The 14,875-nt window shown below is 40.1% G+C and overlaps 1 protein-coding gene across 1 annotated transcript in view; it reads left to right on the top strand.

Annotated features, from left to right (window-relative positions):
* ptprt (protein tyrosine phosphatase receptor type T) overlaps window positions 1-14,875 on the top strand; it is a 1,408,195-nt gene that overhangs the window by 908,576 nt on the left and 484,744 nt on the right. The window contains exon 11 of the mRNA XM_060836083.1: window positions 6,202-6,304. Coding sequence (XP_060692066.1) covers window positions 6,202-6,304 — 103 coding nt within the window. The remainder of the gene's footprint in view (window positions 1-6,201; window positions 6,305-14,875) is intronic.

The following is a 14,875-nucleotide window of genomic DNA, read 5'->3' as shown; positions in this document are numbered from 1 at the left end:
TTGTGAAGAAGGAGGAGGATCCACAACTACAGGTCACTGTTGAAAAATGAGTGGGTTACCAATTTAAGATAAAATTGAGGTCTTCCTTTCAGAAAGCTATAATGCTTTAGCAGTCTTTTTGTTAAAAGGCAGTGGAGGCTTTAAGCATTTTTAAGACATTAAAAATGGAACTAGGAGCAAATGTGGGAAATTCAGCTCCTTACAGCAGCCATTTGATAAGATCTTGGCTGGTCCCATCACGGTCTTTTTTTATTCACTGGGGGTATAGTGATTATAACAATGTCAGAAAGGTGGATGTCATGCAATCTGAGGTCTCTGCTTTGGGCTGTTAATCTGATCCAATCAGGGAGCCCTGGCTCACAGATATAAACAGGAGTTTCAGACATTCTGTTCGCTCTGAGAACTGGATCTGGCAGAGCTAAATCAGTGTCAAAGTCTCTCTACCTGGAAATAATGGGTGACTTGGTGATGGGATACTGATCTCTGTGGAGTTATTTCATTGGCAACAAGTGAAAAGCACAGTCCTGAAGAATTTCACTCTAAACAGTCATCTTCCAATAGGGGTGAGCATTTCTGGCATCATACTATTATTTCAGAAGATTAACTCATTCTATCCTGCCATCAAAAACTCGGTCCAATATGAGGAAAGAATGCATTTTTTTTTAGCAAATTATATTGAGGCAGATGAAAAGCAACGTGTAATTTTTCTGAAAAAAAAACTGATGAAGCTTCAGTTGCTGTAAATCAGAAAGTAAAACAGAAATTGCTAGAAATGTTCAGCAGGTCTGGCATCTTGGGAGAGAAATCCAAGTTAACGATTTGGATGAAGTGACCCTTCCTCAGAACTGGAGTAATTTAACTCAGAATAATTTTCCTGACAACTTGTCATCTTAAATTATGAAGAGCCTAACTTTTTTTCTGAGGCAGCTGATACCAAAACCTTTCAAGAGTTGATGGATTTAGTTAAGGAATATTACAATCCCAATCCTCCTCTAATTCTGAGATGCTGTTGGTCTGATTCAGCAATTGACTAGGTTAAGGTGACTGGCAGAGTCATGTGACTTTGGTTTAACTCTTAATTAGATGCTGACAGAATGTTTGGTATGTGGGCTTAATGATGTAACCATGCAAAACCACCTACTAGTTGAAGCCCAACTGACTTCGAATAGGCACTACTACTGACTTTTTAACATTGGAAAATGTGGCAAGTGGATCATATGAGTTGCAAGGTATTTCAATGGAAGTGGACACCCTCCCCATTCCAACAGAACTTGGGGAACACTCATTGCATGGCCTCACTCAGGACAAATTCAGTGGTGGGCTCTAATACTAAGTTCATATAATTACAAGTTGAAATAGTGTTACATTTCCTGGATAGACTTCTGGTCACAGATGACAAGATCACAGCTGAAAAAGAAAGATCCGATCCTGGAAAAATTGAAACAGCTGATGGTGACGGGGGAAACCACAGGGTGATCAGAACCCAGAGAGCCCAGATCACAGCAGAGTATGAGATATTATTATGGGGAGCAAGAACAATTGTCCTGAGCAAAGGTCACTACTAGATAATGGCTGAACTCCACTAGGGTCATCTGAGGCTTCCCAAAAATGAACTTGTTGGCGAGAAGTTATGTCTGGTGGCCAGGATTGGATGCAGACATAACTTGAAGGGGCAATGTCAAGGGTGTCAACAAGGACAGAAATTACTGTCAGCAGCTTCCTTACATTCATGAGAGTGGCCAGGTAAATCCTAGACTCAGTTGCACATAATATATGCATGTTCTCTTAGTCATTGCGGGCACCCACTCAAAGTGGATGGATGTGGGTAGAGTTCATTTGTCAAAAACAGGGATGACAATAGAAAGACTGCACACGTATTTTGTAATACATGAACTCCCAGAAGTGTTAGTCACAGGTAATCAGACCCTCAAAATATTTTAAGAACGTAACCTAAACCCTGACTTTTTCTTATTTTAAAGATAGATGTGAAGTAATTGTTCCAAATGTGATGTGACTGGTCAAACTACTCAACGTAATGCAAAACACATTTTATTTAAACATTATAGTTAAAAGAAAACAAAGAAAAGAAAGAAGAATTTAGAATAACTTAACAATTGGAAAACTTAAATGAATAATAGATATAGTACCTATTACTAATTAACATAGTACCATCCCATAAACACAACTCTTGGCAAAAGGGCAGATTCAATCATACATTCTTACATGCAGTTCTCCATACCAGGAGGAAAAAACATCAAGAGAAATTTCAAAGAGAGTGTAGCAGCAAGCAATCGTTCACTGAAGCTTCCAACTTTTCTGAGATACCAAACAGCTTCTGTTGTTACTAAAAAAATCAAAACCCAGAAATCTGGATCTGTGAGAGCTGGCCACACCCATTCAGGCTGCTTCTATTGTTCCAACTTTAAAAAGGCCTCACAAATTTTACTTAAGATGTCTTCAAGTAGTCAGTTTGGGACCTTTGCCTTACAACGTCTTCTCAAAAAAGATGGACAAAATAACCCTTTAAAGTTAAAAGCAATATCACACCAACAGAGTATTTGAGTATTTCATAAACTCAAATATTATTCATCATATAAGGACAGCTCCACACCATGCATCATCCAATGTTCTGGCAGAAAGAGCAATCTCAACTTTGAAGGCAAGCTTAAAGCCTACAGTTTCAGTAAGATACCAAATTGTCCAAGTTTCTATTTGACTATCGGACCACCCCTCATGTGACTATAGGGATAGCTCCAGCTGAGTTGCTTACAGGGAGAAGGTTCCACACCAGATTAAATCTGATCTTCTCAGATCTGGGAGTGGGGAAAGGGTAAAACAGCATCAGCAATGCCAGACACATGACTCCTCTAAGGTGAGAGAGACAGTTTACTTCAGGTGAAGAAGTTTGTTGTAGGGCCTACACGAATGTTCCCACATGGGTAAGAGGCTGGTCAACGCGAGGTCAGGACCAGTGACGTGAAGTTCAGATAGGTGCGACAGTCCTGAACAAGCACATGGACCATATGAAAGTTACAAACTTGCAAACTTTCTTACTGTTTGGAACATGTGGATTCTATTTCTCTGTCAATCATTGAGGATACCTCAGAATGACAGATGGACACAGCAGATGTTGCCATCTCGATGCTTTTGCCAGCTAAGGAAGAGAATGAATTTCTTCTGAGATGATCTGGGCACAAGAGATGAGCTACTGGGCATTACACACTGCCATATCAGAGACAGAATTGAAGGAAACTTATCAGCTGCCCAGGAGGAGCTACAAAAAAGAACAGGCCTATGTCCTTTAGCTCAGAGGAAGAGAGATGTACTGATTGTAACAAGGTCAATTAGATTGACCTCATTGAATATGGGTTTCCTGATTAGGCCAGATTAATAGCCTCAATCAGGGAACCCTGGCTGACAGACATAAACAGGAGTATCAAAGGCTCTGAGGGAGTTGGATCAATGTCAAGGACTCTCCACATGTAAATGAAGGGTGACTTGGTGACTGGATACCAGCCTCTGTGGAGTTATTTCAATGGGTATCAATGGCTTGTCCAGTATTTGTTGCCTGTCCTTAGTTTCCCTTGAGAAGGTAGTGGTGAACTGCCTTCTTCAACGCCTGCAGTTCCCTGCTGCAGGTTTACCCACAACACTCTTAATCTTTTTCCACAACTGATAAAGATGGGATCTATCAGAAATGGGTCAAGACATTCAAATACAGATCATAACCATTGATTTTTGATGGCACATAGTGTCTTTCCAACTTTTCAATTTTCAATGAAAAATGCAAACTTGTCACAGACAATTAGGCCAAGTCATAATATTCATTTTTAATGACATGTTAATTGCTGCAATTACCAGTGCCTCTCTGTTGCTAAAACTGAACCATTACAAGTATATGATCTCAAATTTTTCAGTCTTAATAGGTGTTTGAGATTTTAAATGTGACCTGTTAAAATATTTTTTTGTCTCTTTTAGTTTAATGCTTTGTTCCCTGCTCTTTAGTAGTGTGGAGGAGCCAGTGTTGGACTGGGGTAGACAAAGTTAAAAACCAACAACAGCAGGTTATAGTCCAAAACGTCTACTTTGAAGCACTAGATTTGGAAGTGCTCCAAAAGGTGGTGCTTCTAAATACACCTGTTAGATTATAACGTGGTGTTGTGTGATTTTTAACTTTAGTTTTCCTGCCATACCTAATTTGATTTTGAACTTCCTTGTTGACGGAATAAGTGAACAGTGATACTCAGATAACTGAAAGACAATGGGAGAACATTAGGGATGAACTTTGAAAATGATGCCACCGCACGATCACAAATTATTATTGGGCTGGCAACTCTGTGAGGTGGGCCACCATCATCAGTATGACTATGAACCAAGCAATAATAGTCCGTTGGTGGAACTGCAATCCAATTAAGAACAGAAGTCCGCCTCCAACAATTGCTCATGTACACAGAGGCTGGAAGCTCAAGTTGCTCATCCAAACAGAGGCTGGGAAACTCATGTTGATTCAACAGAACCATCACTTATCAGTAATGATTGCTGAGGCCAGCAGATGAAGTAGAGGCTGCCTCCATGGCAGGGTGTCCACAAAATGGGATACGTTCATTTTAGTGGGCCAGAACCAGATAGGCAGGCACCAAAAATTGGATCGAAGGGTCTGGTTCCTCTGACTCTATGACTCTATGTGAAGGCAGCCATATTACAGTGATTGAGCCTTCGCCTTTGCTGGGGCCTCTCTGTGGAATGCACATTCAAGAAACATCTTCCCCTGCCAGAAAATCAACAAGGAATCTCACCACATGACAGCCATCCTGTCTAACATGGACAAAATGCCAGCCCGTGTGGAAAATTGGCTTCAGTTGTGCTATGAATTGGCACAATTAACCACTTGACAGATTCCCATGGGGAATTCCTTCTCAGCGCTGATTCCCTCACCAAGGACTATAATAGTTCAAGACGGCAACTCAGTAACATCTTTCCAGGCATTTAGGGAATGCCTATAAATGCTGACTTGGTCAGCAATGCCCAGATCACAAGAACAATTAGTAAAATGTATTGCTTGTACTCTAGCCTCTCAAGCAGCCTCTGTAGGGCTGATAAAATTTAACCCTTAGTGTCCCAGAAATTGGGCTGTCAGTTGCCCATTTATGCCTGCAAAAGAGACACAGCAAGAACCATTTTCCCTTCTTATCCATGCAGCTTGGAATAATTTACACAACAGTTGCACCTTTTCTCTCAAATATTTTTCATTCACTGAGTGGTGGCAAATAACTATTTAGTTGCACTATTATGGTTATCTGACCTTGCTATGACTGACCAGAAATACTATCAATTAACAAATAAGATGTGAAATATTTTAGTCTTTCTTAAGTAGAACTGAACATTTCATATAAGAAATGTTTCAGATTTTATATTCATAACTTATGGTTTATTGTAGTCTATTCAGCTCTCGGACTTACAGTTCATAGAAGAGTCAGTAAATTCAACATACCAGCAAGCAAAAAGCAGGAAGTCTTTATTATTAAAATCTAAGTCTATTAAAAATCCCTTATGAGCAGTAATTAGAGATTTTTAGATTTAGTAAATGTTCAGTGGCCCCATGATAGCCAGTAATTAGGTATAAGGCTGAATTTGAAATTTCCACCTAATTTCAGTTACAGATGGGAACAGAAGGTAGAGGAGAGACCAGGGTCAGTGATAATAATGTGATTTCTTAATAGGATAGGAGTCATTTTCAGAATGAATAATTTAGATTATTGATAATGGACACTTAACTTTGTAATGCTACGTTCCTTTATTCTTCATTGTTCCCTCCCCATTATGGTCAGTCATTCAGCTGCTTTGTGCCTGTTATCTGCAGTTTTGCCTTCAGTTTTTCTAACGCAATCTTCCAATCATACGCTGGATGTTCACTGTTCCTTGTTCATAAACAGCTTGAGACAAATTTCTCACCTGAGAAAAGTAAAAAACAAATAGTGTTTCCAGCACCATCAACAACCTTTTCTCTTGACCACTTGAGACGTGGCAGTAGGTCATTTGTAACAGTCTTAGTAAGTATTGAATATATGACTCATTGGGAGATAAATTCGGATTCCTGGATGAAAAGTGAGAGTTGTTTTAAAAAGTTGACTGTAATGAGAGTATAATAACTTGATTGTGTTTGCTTTCTGTCTCCTGATTAATTTTGTTTTCTATTGATAGCCCCCTCAATGCCATTGTACGATACAGATGCGCCTCTGAATGAGTCGGACACAACTATCACAGTCCTGTTGAAGCCAGCTCTATCAAGAGGAGCTCCAATCAGGTAGAATAATCTAAGAAAATTATACTAGTTCTGCGAAGCAAATTTTGAACACAAGAATTTAAATAATTCTGATGCTTACTGAGAAAAGAGCAAGAGTAGGCCATCTTGACCATTGAATTTACTCCACCATTCAATAACTTAATGGCTGATCTGACTATGGCCTTACCTTAATTTTAGGCTATGCACCATTTGAATTTTGTTTTGTGTCTCTAATTGTTTCATAAACCTATAGTTAAATGGGAAATTCCTATAAACTAATATATTTTACTTAATCAATTTTATCTGAATGTACACGTAGCAGTGAAATTTTAGATGCATTGTTAAAACTTTATTGAAGAACTTGCTTTGTCTGGCTAATACCAAACTTGACTTCTCTGAAACAATTTGCACTGGGGATATAAGTATATTGTCATCATAGTAGTGCTCAAAAATTGTGATTTTGATGTGATGTAATATACACAATGTTTTTGTGTAAAGTTCAATATATACACCCCCTCTAAAAATACTAAATGAATAATGAATACTAAATTAAGTGCTTTGCAAATTTAATTATATTACAAAAATGGTTCATTTATTGAATTAAAATGCACTTGACATTGACAAAGCACTAGTAGAATTCTATATCAAGGATACAATTAATGAGTTATAAGTGTGCTTCCCACAAAATCATGTTTCCAAAGTATCTCAGTGAACACATAAACACAGCTGTTAGCTGGAATAACAAATCTTACTTGGAATTCTGCAAATGGCTTATGCAAAGTAACAAAAATATTTGTGTTTTTTTAACCTACCGGTTTGGTTAGGCATCATGTTGGTCCAAAATGAGGATGCTTTACACATTTATAATATGGATAACATTTTTTGTTAAAGGTTTGTGTTATCAAATTTAACTTCACGGCCAAATATATGAGCTGTTTGCTGTTGTGGGCTTCATTGCATTGCAGCTGTTATGCTTGAGTGACGTAGTTCACTGGTAATATCTGCCTGGGAATCCCAAAGAAATCCCTTTTATATACAGTTTTCATTAAGAACATTGAAGGACAATTCAACCAAGATGGAGCAAAAGAGAGTGAAACAGCTGTATCCTCTGAGATGTGACTAATTATCCCACAAAATACAACTTTAGACCACCTAAATTTTTTGAATCTCTGTGTTCAGATTTACTCACTTTGCTTCATCAAAGAACTAATAAGTGGACAATGCAACTGCCACATGAACATCTACAAGCAAGATGACCTGCCTGGGACAATGGAAATAGTGACTACACCGACCTTTAGCGCTATTGGCTTATTGTGAACAATTATCTGTAAAATAGGATGTTTCTTTTTAAATCACCAATATCATTTTAGAAGATTCAATATGGCAACAGAGCAGTAGTTTAACAGTTGAGCTTTATTACATTGACAAATTATCGAAAGAACACAGTGCAAAAGCTCATGTTATTGTAAATTCCTGATATTAACTTTCTCAACATTTTTGTTCGACGGGAGTACCACTCACTTGGTTTTCAGATGGTGTGAGATACCAAATTAAGTTGCTTTGATTTGCTGTAAGTTGTAAGATTACAGTCACCTTGAGGAGTTCTGATTTGGAGATTTCGGTGTTAGATTCCAGCATACAAAGTTAAAAATCACACAAAACCAGGTTACAGTCCAACAGGTTTATTTGGAAGTATTAGCTTTCGGATCACTGCTTCTTCATCAGATGGTTGTGCTAAGGAGTTCTGACATCTTAGAGTTCTTTGAAGTATTTAGTTTAATTAATAGAAGGCTACGGGTGACAATGCCTTTGTATCCATCTTTCAAAACTTGCAACAGCAGCTAAGGCATACTGTAATGAGGTACCTGCTGCTGCAGAGTGACCATTGAGGGAACTGTTGAGGTTTAAAAAGAATACTTCCATTGCCTTAATAAATCACCAATACTTTGCAATATGTTCCAGATCGCATATCTTGCAAGTTTAAATGGCTGTAGCCTGTGCAGTTTTGATATTTGAAAGGTTCTGGGCAGTAAGCTTCATCCTGGGAGACTGTCATAGCTGGGCATTGAGTGACGAATCAAAAGGACAGCTGCAATGAGAACTCCTCAGTGAGAGTTGCAAGGGCCATCAAATCTTCTTGTTAATGTGTTCTCATCTATTCAGAGCAGGCAGTCTTCATCACCATTGATGTAATGTATTCACTATAACATTGAAATAAGTGACACATTTTTCAGTCTAATGCATATTTTACAACATAAGACAAGATCATATTGCGCAACTCTGAAAGACTATGCCAGCTGTAAAACCATACTTTGCATGAATAACAAAGCATGACTCAGTCTGTTTCCTTCTTTAATCACCTGAATGCCATCACTGACATTTGAAAGTCAGAGCAGTAACTTAGTTAAGAAAAACAAGCAAAAGAACTGCGGAGGCCGGAAGTACAAATCATAAACAGAAATTGCTGGGAACACTCAGCAGGCCTGGCAGAATCAATGGGGAACAATCATAGTTAATGTTTCAGGGCCACTGACCTTTCTTCAGGACTGGAGAAAAGGCATTGATCAATCTCAGTCCTGAACATTGGCTACAGTCAGTTAGACGCTTCGTGCTAGGGTTCTGTGGTCTTACAGTGCCAGTCCTGGGATTACAATAAGTCAGTTGGAGATCTATCAGCAATCAGGTGGGGGTGGAGGGGGGTTGCAGTTTGTTTTTTTTAATGCACTCATGGAAGATACCTTCATTGGCTACACCAGCATTTATTGCCCATCCCTACCTGCCATTACAAGGTAGTGGTGAGCTGTAAGTAAACCCATGATGCCCTTATGCAAGGAATTTCAACATTTTGACAGTGAAGGAACGGCAATATATTTTCAAGTCAGGATGGTGAGTGACTTGGACAGGAACCTGTAGATGGTGGTGTTACCATGTATCTGCTGCCCTTACCCTTCTAGGTAGAAGTGAATGTGGGTTTGGAAGGTGCTATCTAAGAATCTGTGGTGAATTTTTTGTAGATTATACACACTGCTGCTACTGAGCATTGGTGGTGGAGGCAGGTGAATGCTTGATGCCAATCAAGTGGACTGTTTAATCCTGGATGGTGGCAAGCTCCTTGAATGTCTTTGGAGCTACACCCATCCAAGCAACTGGGGAACATTCCATTATGAGGTGAAAGAGAGGACTGCAGATGCTGGAGATCAGAGTCTAGATTAGGATGGTATTGGAAAAGCACAGCAGGTCAGGCAGCATCCGAGAAGCAGGAACATCGACTTTTCGGGCAGGAGCCATTCATTAGGTATGAGACTTGGAACCTCCGGGGTGGAGAGATAAATGGGAGGGGGGTAGGGCTGAGGAAAAGGTAGCTAAGAGTGCAGTAGGTAGATGGAGGTGGGGTAAAGGTGATAGGTCGGAGAGGAAGGTGGAGCAGATAGGTGAGAAGGAAGATTGGCAGTTCGGACAGATCATTGGCAGGTTGGAACTGGGTAAGGTGGGGGAAGGGGAAATGAGGAAACTAGTGAAGTTGACATTGATGCACCGGGGTTGAAGTGTTCCGAGGCAGAAGATGAGGCATGCTTCCTCCAAGCGCCAGGCGGTGAGGGAGTGGCAATGGAGGAGGCCCAGCACCAATTAACCCCACCGCCCTGTGGCCGAACATTTCAACTCCCCCTCCCACTCTGCTGAGGACATGCTGATCCTGTGCCTCCTTCACCGCTGTTCCCTCACTGCCGGACGTCTGGAGGAAGAACACCTCATCTTCTGCCTTGGAACCCTTCAACCCGAGTGCATCAATGTGGATTTCACCAGTTTCCTCATTTCCCCACCTCCACCTTACCCCAGCTCCAACCTGCCAGCTCTGCACCATCCTCATGACCTGTCCAACCTGCCAATCTTCCTTCCCGTCCATCTGCTCCACCCTCCTCTCCAAACTATCACCTTCATCCCCACGGGGATTTTTCCAAAATATCGATTTTCCTAGTCCTCGGATGCTGCCTGAACTGCTGTGCTTTTCCAGAGCCACTCTAATCTTGACAACATTCCATCACTCTCCTGACTTGTGCCTTGTAGAAAATGGAAAGGCTTTGGGAAGTCAGGAGAGGAGGCAATGGTGTAGGGGTATTTATTGAATTCAAATTCTACCAACTCCCATTGTAGATTCAAACTCGACTCTTAACCTGGAGGCACAGCTAATGTTCTAGGGACCCAAGTTTGAATCCTACCATGGGAGATGGTAGAATTTGAATTCAATAAATATCTGGAATCAAGAGTCTGGAGTAACCAGGAATCCATTGTCAATTGTTAGAAAAAAAAATATCTGGTTCACTAATGTCCTTTTGGGAAGGAAACTACTATCCTTACCTAGTCTGGCCTCCATGTGACTCCAGTCCTACAGCAATATGGTAGACTCTTAACTGCCTGCTGGGATGGGCAATAAATGCTGGTTATCCAGCGACACCCTCATCCCATGCATGAGTTCAAAAAAAAGGTGAGTTACTTGCTGAAGAATTCCAATTCTGAATTTCTGCTATTGTAGCCATGATATGTGTATGATGAGTCCAGTTGAGTTTCTGGTCAATGGTAACCCTCAGGATGTTGGTACTGGGGGAATTCAGTGCTGGTAACACTGTTGAATGTCAAGGCTAGTATTTAGATTGTCTCTTATTGGAGATTGTCATTTCCTGGCAGTTGTGTGATGCGAATGTGACTGGCCACTTGTCAGCCCAAACCTGACATTGTCCATGTCTTGCTGCATTTGGAGATGGACTGGTTCAGTATCTGAGAACTTGTGAATGGTGTTGCACAATCATTGGCGAATATCCCCACTTCTGACCTTATGCTGGAGGGAAGATCATTGACGAAGCAGTGAATGATGGTTGGACCTAGGAAACTACCCCGAGGAACTCCTGCAGAGATGTCTTGAAGAACAGACCCTTCAGTCCAACTCATCCATGCTGACCAGATATTCTAAATTAATCTAGTCCCATTTGCTAGCACTTGGCCCATATCCCTCTAAACCCTTCCTATTCATGTATCCAACCAGATGCCTTTTAAATGTTGTGACTGTCCCACCCTCCACCACTTCCTCTGGCAGCTTACTCCATACATGGATCTCCCTCTGTGTGAAAAAGTTGCCCCATTTGAATTGCAACTCTGCAATAAATGTGAAAGGTGTCTGTCAGTGCACAGAGTGGATGGATGGCATTTGTTTTGGTTTGCCTGTGAGGGAGGAGAACATTTGTGAGCAATGCGAACCCTTTTACGTAGGTATTGACTCAACCAGACATTCATAAGTGTGCACCTCACGCATTGACAAATCATACAGATTAGCAATCCTGACCACAAGCAATCTTGACCATATCAGTGGTCATGACAAATTATGCCAATAAATTCAGCGAGGCAGAAGTGATCACAGGTGACCTTTACATTGTTTTTTGTCGTTGACAATTCACAAACATATTCCAAAAGCTCGCATGAAGGTACAAAGCTGCTTTACTTTCTCATGGAACTGCAAGTACGTGGCAACGTGAACGTTTATATAAATGTCATACTGATTTGATGATTTGGGGTTGCAGAGGGAGCATTTATAATTTTTTGGAGTATTTATGTGAAATGGCTTGTGTTGCATTCATCTGAATGAATTCCAAGGAGAGACATCCATGGCCTTCCTTGTTGGAGGCCTCCATGTCTGACTGTATCAATAAAGTTTCATTTGCCTTAGTTTTTTACTTGATGCTGGCAATCAGGTGCAAGTTATATAGCAAAGTTGACATTGTTACAAAGACTGTGAAGAGAACGCAAATAGCATGTCTGTCCTATATGAGATCAGAAAGTCCTCTGTCTTTCTCTACCCAAGTCTTTAAGACATCATTACACTGGTTGGAGATTATTTTCATCTCCCGCAGTAACCCATCCATAAACATGACCTTAAAAGGAAAATGTGGGTGCTAAACAGTTGGATACGCCCTCCAGAAGTGCATATCAGTATTCTCCAGAATAATAGAAAAGGAAGGTGTGCAGAAGATGAAAAGAAAAGTCTGAAAACAAAGCATTGTTATTTCAAGACACTATCTATTATTCCTCTTGGTGGTACTGGCTTGCATTGTTTGACTCACATTTTTTCTTCTTGTGTAAATAAAGAAGATCTGCGGGAATGCAGCAAGATTGACATAATTTCTGTACAGGTATGATCCCGGAAAGTGAGGCAAGAGAAGGGGATTTGAAAACATAATTACTTAAACATTTGAAAATCAAAGTCAAGCACTAAATTACCTAGCAATTGCAATACCAGTCAGCACATACTAGCCATAGTTATAATTTCAATAGTACAACCCTCAGGAAAGTTAATTTTTAAAATGCTTCTCTTAGTCACTTCAAAGATTAGATTCAATTCCCTTCAGTATGAAAACAAGCCCTTCAGCCCAACAAGTCCACACCAACCCTCCAAAGAGCAACCCACCCAGACCCATTCCCCTACTCTATATTTACCCTGACTAATGCACCTAACACTATGGGAAATTTAGCACAGCCAATTCACCTGACCTGCACATCTTTGGATTGTGGGAGGAAACCCACGCAGACACATGGAGAATGTGCAAACTCCACACAGTCACCTGAGGTGGGAATCGACCCAGGTCCCTGGTGCTAGGAGGCAGCAGTGCTAACCACTGAGCCACCATGCCACCCTAACTTCACCATATTTCCCTATGAGATGTATTTTCACTCCTAAAAATTCATGATTTTATGAATGTGTAATAAAACTCTGTGCAACAGTATTTCTCAACCTAACTATGCTGTTTCAGCACAAACTAAGTGCATAAGCACTGACATCTACAAATCAAACGTCCTGTAAAACAGAGATAGGACAAAATGAGTTGCAGCAGTTTTTGATTTCCTAAAGTTGTCAAACTACAACTGAAGAATGGAGACTCAGAGATTTACTTCAATATTCCCAGCCTGAAATTACCTACCTGTAATGGAAATTGCCATGTGATGCTACTGTGTTATAATCAAAATTTTTGTGTGTCCATTATTTGTACAAGATAGCACAGAGATAGCTGGTATGCAGTGGTTTCCTGTCTTCACAGATGGTGGCCTGTGTTTTTTTTTCAAAATGGCTATGCAACAATCTGACGACAGCATAAAGGCTGGTTGAGCATGAAGGGTAATTTGTGATCCCAAGGAAGCAATGGTGTATGATTTTCACATGAGTAATTTTATCATCTGACAACTGCATGATATTTACAATAAGATCTTGTTATAGTTCGAAGTTGTTACAATATCACCTGCAACAAATTTGTTTGGCATCTTGGTATTTAAACACTTGTAAAAATTTGGCTTTTTGAAGTAAAATAATTCCCTCCACAGAAATGATTACTATATTGAAAATCAGACTGTATTTTGTGGTGAATAATGCAGCAAGAGTTTGGTGTCTGACTTGGAAGAAAATTGTCTGTAAAGATTTTGAGATGTGGTTTTTTTCCCTTTCCCAGTGATGGTTTCAGTCTGATGCCAAGTCAAGGGGATTTCTTGGCGCACAGCAGCAGTAATGCCATCAAGTGCATTTGTGACCGATCAAATTGAATTATTCACACACACTGCAGACGAGTAACCACTTGAAACCTTTCACTTTTAACTTAACTTTTCAGATTGCAAAATAATTTTACTATAAATGTATTAAGACAGAAGCTAAAATTCCAACAAACAGATATGCAAGATATACAAGAAATTTAACTTCACAAAAATATATTAGCTTTTACTACAGCCTGGCAGGGTTTTCAGCAGTAATTATGAAGTTTATGTACTATTAAAAGTCCAGTTGTACTTCATTTAACAAAGGATGACTTTTATGAGATGTTTTGCAGCGATAATAACACTGTAGGAGGGGAATATCCCTTATGGTTTCAATTGCACTTTTTTTGATTTACTAAAGTACATCTGTGATGACTCTATGACTTTAAGAGTGTGTTTTGTCCTTTTTTTAATGAAGAAAGGTTGAAACAGAGGTACAGAGCAGTCTGCTCAAAGCCAATTAAGCAAACAGCTTGTGAAGCCTTAGTTTTTTTTTCAAAATTGGAGCAATAGAAGCAGCCTGAATGGGTGGGGTTGAGCTCCGACAGAACCAAAACCTCTAGTTTTAGTTTTCAGCAGTTGCTGGGGTTTTGAAGCTGGATGTGGAAGCTCTTATTCTTCTTTCTATTATAGCTAAAAGCTGGAGTTCTTTTCCTGTTCCTATAATTGCATGTGAGACAATCTATTTTATTGAATTTGCCTTTGCGAAGGGTGTATTTATGGAATGTTACCATATTGGAGCAGTTATAGAATCACAGAGATGGTTAGCATGGAAACAGATCCTTCGGTCCAACCCTTCCATGCCAGCCAGATATCGCAACCCAATCTAGTCCTACTTGCCAGCACCCAGCCCATATCCCTCCAAACCCTTCCTATTCATATACCCATCCAGATGCCTTTTAAATGTTGCAATTGTACCAGCTTCCACCACTTCCTCTCGCAGCTTGTTCCATACATGCACCACCCTCTGCATGAAGAGGTTGACCATTAGGTCTCTTTTATGTCTTTCTCCTCTTACCCTAAACC

The sequence above is a fragment of the Hemiscyllium ocellatum genome, chromosome 15 (genome assembly GCF_020745735.1).
Source record: "Hemiscyllium ocellatum isolate sHemOce1 chromosome 15, sHemOce1.pat.X.cur, whole genome shotgun sequence".
Taxonomy (NCBI): domain Eukaryota; kingdom Metazoa; phylum Chordata; class Chondrichthyes; order Orectolobiformes; family Hemiscylliidae; genus Hemiscyllium; species Hemiscyllium ocellatum.
The sequence above is the reverse complement of the archived record's forward strand: the minus strand, read 5'-3'. Positions and strand labels throughout refer to the sequence as shown.